The 12,297-nt window shown below is 42.8% G+C and overlaps 1 protein-coding gene across 4 annotated transcripts in view; it reads right to left on the bottom strand.

The window, feature by feature from the left end:
- LOC118365712 (keratin-like protein KRT222) overlaps positions 1-11,940 on the bottom strand; it is a 37,702-nt gene extending 25,762 nt beyond the window's left edge. Inside the window, exons 1-5 of one of the 4 annotated variants that reach the window (XM_052490525.1) lie at positions 11,369-11,940; positions 9,693-9,942; positions 9,210-9,414; positions 3,396-3,478; positions 1,422-1,575 (exon numbers count right to left, since the gene is read on the bottom strand). In XM_052490525.1, coding sequence (XP_052346485.1) covers positions 1,422-1,575; positions 3,396-3,478; positions 9,210-9,407 — 435 coding nt within the window. In that variant the 5' untranslated portion in view covers positions 9,408-9,414; positions 9,693-9,942; positions 11,369-11,940. Of the gene's footprint in view, positions 1-1,421; positions 1,576-3,395; positions 3,479-4,630; positions 4,689-9,209; positions 9,415-9,553; positions 9,651-9,692; positions 9,943-11,368 lie in introns of those variants that run through there. The other 3 variants (XM_052490523.1, XM_052490522.1, XM_052490526.1) reach the window with 3 other exon arrangements.
- Between the last annotated feature and the right edge of the window lie 357 nt (positions 11,941-12,297).

Genomic DNA, 12,297 nt, shown 5'->3' with positions numbered 1-12,297 from the left:
TCTTCTGTCTCTCTCTCTTTCTCCCTCTCTCTCTCTTGTCTCACCTTTCTCTCCCCTCCGCACATAAACATTCAAAAAAGAACGAGACAGTGGGAATTATCAAAGGTGGAATATACTGTACAAACACACTGGATGCTGATCAGTAAAAAGTAAATGAATTTCCTCCTAATTGGAACAGGACGTAGAGTTGGATAACCCCTACCAGAGTCACTTCCCACTGGGCACAAACTGGTTAAATCAACGTTGTTTCAATCATTTTTTTGATGTATTGTGAAGTGAAATCTACGTGGGAAATACATTGGATTTGAAAAAAGTCATCAACGTAAAACTGTTGTTTTGAGGGTGAAACTTTAACCACAGGATTGTGTCATCATGGTAACCACATTTCAACATAGACAAACCTTGTATTGTAACATGTTCAATTTGTAACTTTAAAACAATGTCAGATCTTCAACGTTATATCCAGTATCAGAAAAAAATTGTTATTATTTCAATTCAACCCAGAACTGGAAAAATAGACATTGAAATAGGCAGATGGCTTCAATCTCTGGTTGATTTCAATTGTAATGATATTTAGTGATATTGGAATGTTTTTGGTTGTCAACGCAACCAAATATCGACACTTGAAGGAGATGTATCTTCTGCTTGGATAGTTTCATCTGTGCTACTGACTTAGTCTGACTTTTAATTCCTTTTTGTCTACAAATTAATCATTGATATGTTGGATTCATGTCTGCATCTCAAACAGAAATCGAAGTTAAAGAATTGGACGGAAACAAAACAAAACAAACTTGAAATGCCCATTCATCAACGTTTGTTTTGAATCAGTCCTATTCTTTAACTTCGATTTTTGGTCGAGATGCAGATGTTTCATCAACATATCAATTATTCATTTGGAGATAAACTGGGATTAAAGTCAGTGGCACAGCTGGAACTATCTAAGCAAGAGATAAATCTCCTTCAAATGTTGATATTTGGTTGTATACCAAATACAATAAATAGCCTATTAACCTGTCGACATGTTTTTTAAAATTTTTATTTTACCTTTATTTAACCAGGCAAGTCAGTTAAGAACAAATACTTATTTTCAATGACGGCCTGGGAACAGCTAACAAATGATGTGTTGGATTCATGTCTCCAACTCAACCACAAGTTGAAGAATGGGATTAAGCCAGTGGCTCAGATGGAACTATACAAGCAGTAGATGCATCTCCTTTAAATGTCGATATTTTTGATGCAACCCAACACCATTCAACAGGACGTTTACAGTAAATAGCCTAAAGTGAACTCTTTCTTACAAACTAATGTCACAGTATTTATTCAACCTTTTTTTAACGGATGTCTTTACTGAACAAACGCAGCTGTCCGCAGCCGTACAGACCCTTGCAACATTGCACACGGACACTGGCACAAGACCGTACCGCATAGTCCCGGTGCATGTCCTGCACCTCTGTCATGGAGTGGTGTAGCTCCGCCTCCAGCTGCACGTTGGTTTGCTCCACCCTCATCTGGTTCTCCCTCAGCAGAGCCACCTGTTGCTCCAGACATTTGGTCCGCCTCTCTTCCGCCTCACATCTAGGACAGGACACACGACACATCTCATCACATCAACTGGGCTGTGTTCATTAGACTCAATGGGGAAAAAAATACAATAAAATCGAAGAACACATTTTGTTGTTGTTGTTGTTGTTGTTGTTGTTTCTTACTGGACAGGTACTCCCTGTTTCCATGTTTCAATCGGTGATATTGACTTGTATTTAGCCTTGACCACAGTGGTCTTTGCAAAGCAGCTATAGGCCTATACTTTACCAAGAGGTGGTGGGCGTTACATAGGGAAATGTTTTTCCACGTAAGGCTACTGAATGTACCCGACTCTGGTTCTACTAGCCAGGGTACCCGACATGGGTGGTGAAACAGCTACACAGACGGTGCATGTAGGTAAACACCGTGACACAGTATATGGGAAACGTTACAGCCACACATCCGTTGTACCTAAGCAGGTGCATAGCCCTTTCCTGCAGTCAGTGACTAAAAACACCCTCGTTGGCCTCACGGGGTGGAATGTTATTCCTATTTTTCATCATTTCATAATTAACAAAGATGCTTGTATTTATTTATGACGGAACTATGGTGTTTCTATGTCAAACGGTTGTGTCATAATTCAGTCTTCTGTGATGTACTGTATATAAAGTGCAAACTCTATATCTGACATGGTACAGGTGTCTTCTGTTTTTAAGCCCATAACCATGTGTGTGAGGTGTGTACTTTTGTTTCAAAGTAGATTTGTTTAAGACCGCCAAGAATCACTCTGTGTGACCCTGATGTAGCCCACTGCAGTAAGACGTTTTAAGATATATACAAGTGTTTTCAGGTAAAGGTAAATAGACTGCACACTGCAATCTCTGCTCCCATGTGTTTCAGTGACCCTTCACCAGCTCTGACATAATCATGTAAAAGACCTTATCATACAGTACGAAAAAAAAATCTTGCAACAGTCATTCAGTAGTTGCAATAGTCCTCACTTCCCAGCATGCTAAAGTCCCAGTCACGCACATCAAATCAAAGTGTATGGGTCACGTACAACGGTTTAGCAGGTGTTATAGCGGGTGCTGTGGAATGCTTATGTTACTAGCACCTAATGATGCAGTAAAATGTCAACAAGTATACAAGCAATACATATATATTTGAAACACAATATAAACCTTGTGACACAGAGTTGCAGACAACATTGTGACAGTGGCCCAGGTAAGGCCAGCAGGACACAATATATAAATAGAGGAGGTGTGTATTCATAGCTCATAGCTGTCTGCATGCTGTTGCCCTCCCTTGCCCTTCAGGGGTTAATGGATATCCGTCTGCATCCCAAATGACACCCTATCCCCCATTCAGTGCACTACTTTTGACCACACTCAATGGGCACCCTTATGCACCCTGGTCAAAAGTGGTGCTCTAAATAAGAATTAGGGTGCCATTTGGCACGCAGCTCTCTGGCAGTAGCAGAGGGGCTGGTGTGTCACTCTGCATCAATACCGATGGGGAAAGTGCTGACGAGGCACAACACAGCCGGGCTGCGATTTGTATGCAGGTTGTTGAGCAGGAGTGGGAACTAGCCGAGTTACAACAAAGTGCGGGCTGCACTGCTGCTACAGTAGAGAAGTGATTATAAAGTATCGCTGCAGGGGAAAATGAAATATCTGATTGTTATTCAAGAGGTGCATTTAAAGTGTTATAGACTGAAATTGGTAGGAGTAGGATTCGATGGATTTTTCCAGGACTGCTATGGTATAGCATTGTTTTCTTTAGATATGATGATAATAAATACTATGAGGGCGTATGTGTTACTGTATTAGTATAGTATTCTAGGCCTGACCTAGAATGTCCCAAACACTACTGACCTGGCCTGGATGGTAGAAGCCCTGGACATCATGTGGTCAGACTGCAGCACCAGCTCTGCATTCTCCATCAGCAGCTTACCAACCTACAGAACCAAAACACAGTCAACACACACAAGACGAAAATAACAAGGAAGGGAATAAGATGCGACGAGAAGCGTGTAAAACACGATCGATTTCAGAATGTGTTCAATCTTGTTGATCCATGTAACGTAATCGGTCCAATAGTTAGGAAAACACAATGAAACATGACATCACATACGAATACACCTCAGTACACTGGAAGTTCACATTACCAGGTGCTGCATCAAATTGGGGTCTGTTTTTAATGTGAAAACATACGGGTGAGGCTTATCGCGATAGAACAACTGCAGTAGAGGTTTCGCCTCCTTGTATTACACTAGCCTCGTCTCATACTGTGTGGCATGACATTGACCGACGGAAGAGTTGGCTACCGCACATAGAGTACGGGACAAGGCTAACACACTAGCAGCAGCATAAAGAGAGACGCCTTTGAAAGTTCATCAGAGAAAAGGAAGTTGGAACAGAGACGCGAAATAATTATACTGTACACAGAGACATAACAATGGATTCCACAATTTCATCTGATTTTGGGGGAAGTAGATAAAGGGCTTCATTGCCAACCCCCCAAAAAAAAGTATCCCTTTAATCAATTTAGACAAGTCAGTTGGAATTGCTCATTATTCTGTGAGAATAAGATCACTTGAGGTTGAGCCACTTCACATTCATTGAAACGACTGCGCAATAATATTCTGCCTGTTCATGCGTGTCAGATTGCCACCAGCTCAGTGAGTCAGATTTATTACATGATGACGTTCCACGATTCGGGTTCATTAAGACAAGGCCTGAAGCAGTTGTGGCACAGGTATTATTCAAGCCCAAGAGCCTCTCACAGGGATTCTAGTACTTGACCTCATAAACCATAAATGTTTGGCGTTAACTGCAATGCGAGCACATGCAACTTTAACTCATGTTACCCAAAATCCCTTGCATCTTTGATATTGAAACGCTTGCTGTACAACCTAGGGCCACTTTTGAGCAAACAGAGTTTTCAATGTTGACTCGTCCTTTGCCAATCACAATAGCACAATGCTTACTCAAGGCCAACACGCCCATTCTGAAGGAAGAAAGTCAGGAATAACTTGGACTTTATTGTGTTGTGCTTTTGCTCACAACAACCGCCTCAAAGGTTATGATCATATTTTCATTGCAATTACCCGTTCCATTATCTTCGCTCTGCCAATTATTCATCTCTGACCGTGTTGATTCATAGCCCTGAGAGAGTACAAACCAGACATTAGCGGCTTGTTTTCGTCCCGACAGGGCACTTCTCCAACTGAACATTAACGGATTGATTTAAATGAAATCACATCAAATTGTATTTGTCGCATGTTTCGTAAACAACAGGTGTAGACTACCAGTGAAATTCTTACTTTTACAGGCCCTTCCCAACAATGCAGAGAGAAAAATAGACAACCAATAACACAGGAAATAAATACACAGTGAGTGATGATAACTTGGCTATTTACACGGGGTATCAGTATTCCTTATTATGGCTCGTCATTCAATGCTTCTAAATAGAAGGAGGGTGGCGCCAGGTCTTAAAACCTAAACCCACAACAATAACACTAGTCTAGGACTGAAACCGGACTTGAGGAAGATGCACATAACAAAGTCAATTGTTACTATAAATCATGAATTCATGTCAAAGGAAGATTTGAAGAATGTTATCGGTTATGCGTATGTCAAGTCATACATTTTTCATTTCATTTGATTTATTTAGCCAGGATAGTCCACTCAGTAACAATTGCCACTGTTTTCCAGGGAGTCCTGGGTTCCACAGAAATCAATATTCCAGGTATTAGTCCAGGCGAAAGTGTGAGGAAATGTCATACATACACTACCGGTCAAGTTTTAGAACACCTACTCATTCAAGGGTTTTTCTTTATTGTGACTATTTTCTACATTGTAGAATAATAGTGAAGACATCAAAATTATGAAATAACACATACATGGAGTAACCAAAAAAGTGTTAAATCAAAATATATTTTATATTTGAGATTATTCAAATAGCCACTCTTTGCATTGATGACAGCTTTGCACACTCTTGCCATTCTCTCAACTAGCTTCACCTGGAATGCTTTTCCAACAGTGTGGAAAGAGTTCCCACATACAGTGGGGCAAAAAAGTATTTAGTCAGCCACCAATTGTGCAAGTTCTCCCACTTAAAAAGATAAGAGAGGCCTGTAATTTTCATCATAGGTACACTTGAACTATGACAGACAAAATGAGAAAAAAATCCAGGAAATCACATTGTAGGATTTTTAATGAAGTTATTTGCAAATTTTGGTGGAAAATAATTATTTGGTCAATAACAAAAGTTTATCTCAATACTTTGTTATATACCCTTTGTTGGCAATGACAGAGATCAAACATTTTCTGTAAGTCTTCACAAGGTTTTCACACACTGTTGTTGGTATTTTGGCCCATTCCTCCATGCAGATCTCCTCTAGAGCAGTGATGTTTTGGGGCTGTTGCTGGGCAACACGGACTTTCAACTCCCTCCAAAGATTTTCTGAGATCTGGAGACTGGCTAGGCCACTCCAGGACCTTGAAATGCTTCTTACGAAGCCACTCCTTCGTTGCCCGGGCGGTGTGTCTGGGATCATTGTCATGCTGAAAGACCCAGCCACGTTTCATCTTCAATGCCCTTGCTGATGGAAGGAGGTTTTCACTCAAAATCTCACGATACATGGCCCCATTCATTCTTTCCTTTACACGGATCAGTCGTCCTGGTCCCTTTGTAGAAAAACAGCCCCAAAGCATGATGATTCCACCCCCATGCTTCACAGTAGGTATGGTGTTCTTTGGATGCAACTCAGCATTCTTTGTCCTCCAAACACGACGAGTTGAGTTTTTACCAAAAAGTTATATTTTGGTTTCATCTGACCATATGACATTCTCCCAATCTTCTTCTGGATCATCCAAATGCTCTCTAGCAAAGTTTCCGATGGGCCTGGACATGTACTGGCTTAAGCAGGGGGACACTGGACACTCTGGCATTGCAGGATTTGAGTCCCTGGCGGCGTAGTGTGTTATTGATGGTAGGCTTTGTTACTTTGGTCCCAGCTCTCTGCAGGTCATTCACTAGGTCCCCCCGTGTGGTTCTGGGATTTTTACTCATCGTTCTTGTGATCATTTTGACCCCACGGGGTGAGATCTTGCGTGGAGCCCCAGATCGAGGGAGATTATCAGTGGTCTTGTATGTCTTCCATTTCCTAATAATTGCTCCCCCAGTTGATTTCTTCAAACCAAGCTGCTTACCTATTGCAGATTCAGTCTTCCCAGCCTGGTGCAGGTCTACAATTTTGTTTCTGGTGTCCTTGACAGCTCTTTGGTCTTGGCCATAGTGGAGTTTGGAGTGTGACTGTTTGAGGTTGTGGACAGGTGTCTTTTAAAATGATAACAAGTTCAAACAGGTGCCATTAATACAGGTAATGAGTGGAGGACAGAGGAGTCTCTTAAAGAAGAAGTTACAGGTCTGTGAGAGCCAGAAATCTTGCTTGTTTGTAGGTGACCAAATACTTATTTTCCACCATATTTTGCAAATAAATTCATAAAAAATCCTACAATGTGATTTTCTGGATTTTTTTTCTCATTTTGTCTGTCATAGAAGTGTACCTATGATGAAGATTACAGGCCTCTCTCATCTTTTTAAGTGGGAGAACTTGCACAATTGGTGGCTGACTAAATACCTTTTTGCCCCACTGTATGCTGAGCACTTGTTGGCTGCTTTTCCTTCACTCTGTGATCCGACTCATCCCAAACCATCTCAATTGGGTTGAGGTCGAAGGGATTGTGGAGGCCAGGTCATCTGATGCAGCACTCCATCACTCTCCTTCTTGGTAAAATAGTTCTTACACAGCCTGGAGGTGTGTTGGGTCATTGTCCGGTGGAAAAACAAATGATAGTCCCACTAAGCCCAAACCACATGGGATGGAATATCACTGCAGAATGCTGTGGTAGCCATGCTGGTTAAGTGTGCCTTGAATTCTAAATAAATCACAGACAGTGTCACCAGCAAAGCACCCACACACCATACCTCCATGCTTATACGCATGCGGAGATCATCTGTTCACCCATCCCACAAAGACACAGTGGTTTGAACCAAAAATCAAAAAGGACATATTTCCACCGGTCTAATGTCCATTGCTCGTGTTTCTTGGCCCAAGCAAGTATCTTCTTCTTATTGATGTCCTTTAGTAGTGGATTATTTGCAGCAATTCAACCACAAATGCCTGATTCATACAGTCTCCTCTGAACAGTTGATGATGAGATGTGTCTGTTACTTGAACTCTGTGGAGCATTTATTTGGGCTGGAATTTCTGAGGCTGGTAACTCTACTGAACCTATCCTCTGCAGCAGAGGTAACTCTAGGTCTTCCTTTCCGTATTGACTGACCTTCATGTCTTAAAGTAATGATGGACTGTCATTTCTCTTTGCTTATTTGAGCTGTTCTTGCCATAATATGGACTTGGTCTTTTACCAAATAGGGCTATCTTCTGTATACCAACCCTACATTGTCACAACACAACTGATTGGCTCAAACACATTAAGAAGGAAAGAAATTCCACAAATTAACTTCTAACAAGGAACACCTGTTCATTCAAATGCATTCCAGGTCATGAAGCTGGCTGAGAGAAATGCAAAAGAGTGTGCAAAGCTGTCATCAAGGCAAAAGGGTGGCTATTTGAAGAATCTCAAATATAACATGTATTTTGATTCGTTTAACACTTTTTTGGTTGCTACATGATTCCATGTGTGTTATTTCATAGTTTTGATGTCTTCACTATTATTCTAGAATGTAGAAAACAGTAAAAGTAAAGAAAAAACCTTGAATGAGTAGGTGTTGTAAAACTTTTGACCGGTAGTCTGTGTACATTTGTAGATGACATGTTCTCACATGGTAACGCCTGCAGGTATCGTATCAGTGCAGCTATGCATGAAGGATCTTTATGATGATCAATGGACTGGCAATCGCTCATATTTTATGCAACACTCTCACTGAAAGTGAAATTGGGCATAAAAGTCAGCCCTCCCGTTGGCTTCAATACTAATTGGTCAGATCATGGTGCTTTCTTCGCCTTTGTCTCCATTCACATCCAGAGACCATAAATCAAGGAGTGGTTGCAAAAACTCCAATCAGCTCATGTGAGCTGACAATTACAGCAGCCTGTGTTAATGGTCTTCTAGGGCAAAGGCCTTTAAAGCAATAAAAGGATCCACATTCTTGTGTGTGACAATGGAGTGATGGCTTGTTTCCAAATGTCCTGACATACAGTATGAGACTACTTCTCAATCTCTGTAACAGTTGACATTGTCTGGGTTGTCATATACCAGTTTTAATTAGACTGCTATTAAGTGGAATCATCGCCAGGACTGAAAATAGTTAAAAACCGGTTTGTTAAGTCAATGCTGTATCTATCTCAAGCCAAAACCCTGCACGCAAGAAAACACCTTTGAAGTAAAGATGCTTTGCAAGCTATTTTCAGAGACCTTTTGTCGGCTTTGGTCTACTCTGGTAAAAAATGATACGGATAATATACAGCACAAGTTAGGTTCCTAAAGTCAGTCCTACTAGCTACTGTATGGCCACAACACACCAGCTCAATCAAATCTAGGCATTTACAGTACCTCAGCATAATCACTGGCAAACAAATGGACTGTTTAATAAGTTGGGGTCCCTCAGGGCTCAATGTTTGGACCAATTAAAAAGGTAATAGATGGCAGTCTCACCTGGGAACGAAGGTCGTCCACAGTGCTTTCCTGCTGGGTCCATTCCTGGGGGTGCGGAGCGTTCCTCAGACCCCAGTCTGCAATCTGGCCCTCCAGACACAAGTTTGCCTCTTGCAGCTTGTTTACCTGCTCCAGGAAGCCCTTCAGACGGCTGTTGAGGCCCTGCATGGTCCACCGAGAGTCCTGCTGCAAATCCATGATGCTCCTATGCAGTGTACACCAAAAAATACACACAAACGCCTCTCAGGGGTATTATCAAACACTTACAGCCTCGCCAACTCAGGAGAGTGTCTGATATAAAGGGTCAACCCAAACGTACAGTAAACACTTATGCCATCCAATACCTCTTGCACTTCAATTTCAGCATACGTCAACAACACAGCCACTTCTACCCACTTTGCAACCCTGGCAGGCAGCGCCCTGCCTGCTACCGATACTGGTGAGATTACGGACCCATGAGGTGTTTACTGGGTAAATATTTACCTAGCAATACTCACCTGTGAGGCAACGTGGCGTCCCTCACTATCTCTCCTCCTCTCTCTCTCTCTCTCCAGGCTAGGCAGCACCTTGTGTTGACAGTAGTAAGATAAGCACCAGTCTCAGTAGTCCCTGGTCGCGGCAGCGAGCTGCTCCTGATCCTCCCCTCCTAGACGGAGCTGGACCACATTCTTCTCCACTGCTTCGAACAACTTTCCCTTTCCCACTGGGTCCCAGGTCAGAGACGGTCCCCTGTCTGTGACAGATCAGATAGGAATGGTAGGGTTAGGGCTAGTCTCGCTAGCGCACCAACTATGTGTCAGCTGTCATGGGGTCAGCCATGACAGGGCCAGGTTCTTTCCGCCCCAAACACAGCCTGCAGCAGTGCTCTAGGGGAGAGTGCTGGGGTAAAGCAACACGCTCACTCGCTGGACACACTGCTGCTTACATCACCAGCGCTCTGAGGCCCTTTGTGTTCTCTGATCCAGGATTACTGAGCCCTGCGTGGAGGGAAAGTTCAGGCACACACTGCGACACCACTCTCTGTTTGTGTGTCTGTGTTTGTGCGCGTTTGCATATGTGTGTGTTTGTTTGCACATTTGCACGTGTGTAAACAACACATCTAGTATCTACTAATACTACACTTTAATTAATAATGAGAAACTAATGTCTATCCACTTACTCATCAGATCAGCAGCCTGTGATAAACACTGAACTTTGTGCTGTGTCACATGGGTTGCTCAATTCCTCCCTTGACTACCACTACCGTCTCATTGGCCTGTTTTGTGTGTGTGTGTGTGTGTTTGTCTGTCTGGGGGGGCAAGTGAGATCATTTTCCAGACATTCTCGCAGGACACAACTTTTTCATCCTCTTGAAGTTGACAACAATGTTCTACTTGTATAGGAGTTACCAAATGTGTGTTGATTCGTCATGGTAACCATCAAGCTTTCTTTCAGTCTTTCACTGACTTTTTTTATGACTTTACCTCAAGTAATGTGAGGATGTTATTCCCATGATCAATTCATCTAACCAAGATCTTAGACATTTTGGCACTAGAACATACATCATAACAATACGAGCTTTAAGTCAGGTGAGGTGATAAGATATATGGTTGAGGTAGTTAAGGTGTGGGCGCGGCATCGAAAGAAGCCGGTGAACGTCTGATGGGAAAAAGCACAATAAAACATCCAGTTTAAGCCGCTCTGACAGAGTGTTTGGAATGTGAGTTAAGGTAACATCTCTCTCTCTCTCTCTCTCTCTCTCTCTCTCTCTCTCTCTCTCTCTCTCTCAATCTACCTCATTAGGTGTTCACAGACAGGATCTAGGGATCATTAATATGAGGTCACACTTTAAGCTGCTACAAACACTGTGTCTGTCTTGAGTCTATAGTACAATATCCCCATGGAAACACTTCATGGGCAAAAATAATGTTCTCTCATTGAAGTGTTTCCCTCAATAAGTCAGTGCCTGTGGTTTTGGCTTTGGTCCATAACAAGCGCATACTAGTAGAGAGAGTCATAGGAGAGTCTATTCCGACAGGGACGAGAGAGAGGTGAGAAATGCTAGACCCACACATCCACCAGACCAAAATGTGAAACCAGGTGAGACCTAACTAGCATGTCAAAGGGAAAACTAGAGCAGGTGGAAGTAAGAGGCAACGCGGGGCTGTGAGGGCTCTTACCATCAGACATACACGCCCACGCAGCGCTGGCCCGCAGCCTATCCCCCTGGTATGATGGTTTGATGTCTATGATGATGGGCGAGATTGATAGTGGCGTCGTTAACCGGATGAAAACAATACGGCGCAACAAGCTCTTCTGCGTGTGCGTCGTTAACCAGATGAAAACAATACGGCGCAGCAAGCTCTTCTGCGTGTGCGTCGTTAACCGGATGAAAACAATACGGCGCAACAAGCTCTTCTGCGTGTGCGTCGTTAACCGGATGAAAACAATACGGCGCAGCAAGCTCTTCTGCGTGTGCGGCCTGGGACAACATATGACAAAATGTGAGTGAATGCGCACGGGGGGAATGCGTTCCAGCCGGTTCCAGTCAGGACACTGCGGTGCGTTGCTCCCACAAGGACGCAGTTTCGTCGCACGACATTTGCAGGGAACGTTGAGGCACGCAATTAACTGAGGGGGTCAGGCAAGCAGGCAGGGAGCAAGGATAAGTGAACAAGTAAAAACCTGATAGAGGTCAAGTGTTGATCTTGATCTTGACAGTGCTACCCAAGACCTTCAGTTCATACTCCTTAACCTGTTTCCCCTAGTACATCCATTGCTCTAGGTGTTTTCTGCAGGCAGAAGAGCACAAGCAATTATGACAACTAACCGTTTTTTTTACCTATTCCATTAGGCATTCAAGCTTTATTAAACCAACATTAGGACCTGCAGGTATCATTTGAAACACACCGTGGCACACAGTACTGTATTAACGCCAAGAGGGTTTTGTCTGAGCATGATCTCATTATGCAACCTCTGAGACTAGAGTCCTGATTTGTAGGTTATTATGGTATTAATCCAAACCAGATGGTATGGCGTATTGCTGTAGAATGCTGTGGGAGCCATGCTGGTTAAGTGGGCCTTGAATTCCAAATAAATCACAGACAGT

The sequence above is a fragment of the Oncorhynchus keta genome, chromosome 32, assembly GCF_023373465.1.
Source record: "Oncorhynchus keta strain PuntledgeMale-10-30-2019 chromosome 32, Oket_V2, whole genome shotgun sequence".
NCBI lineage: Eukaryota > Metazoa > Chordata > Actinopteri > Salmoniformes > Salmonidae > Oncorhynchus > Oncorhynchus keta.
The sequence above is the reverse complement of the archived record's forward strand: the minus strand, read 5'-3'. Positions and strand labels throughout refer to the sequence as shown.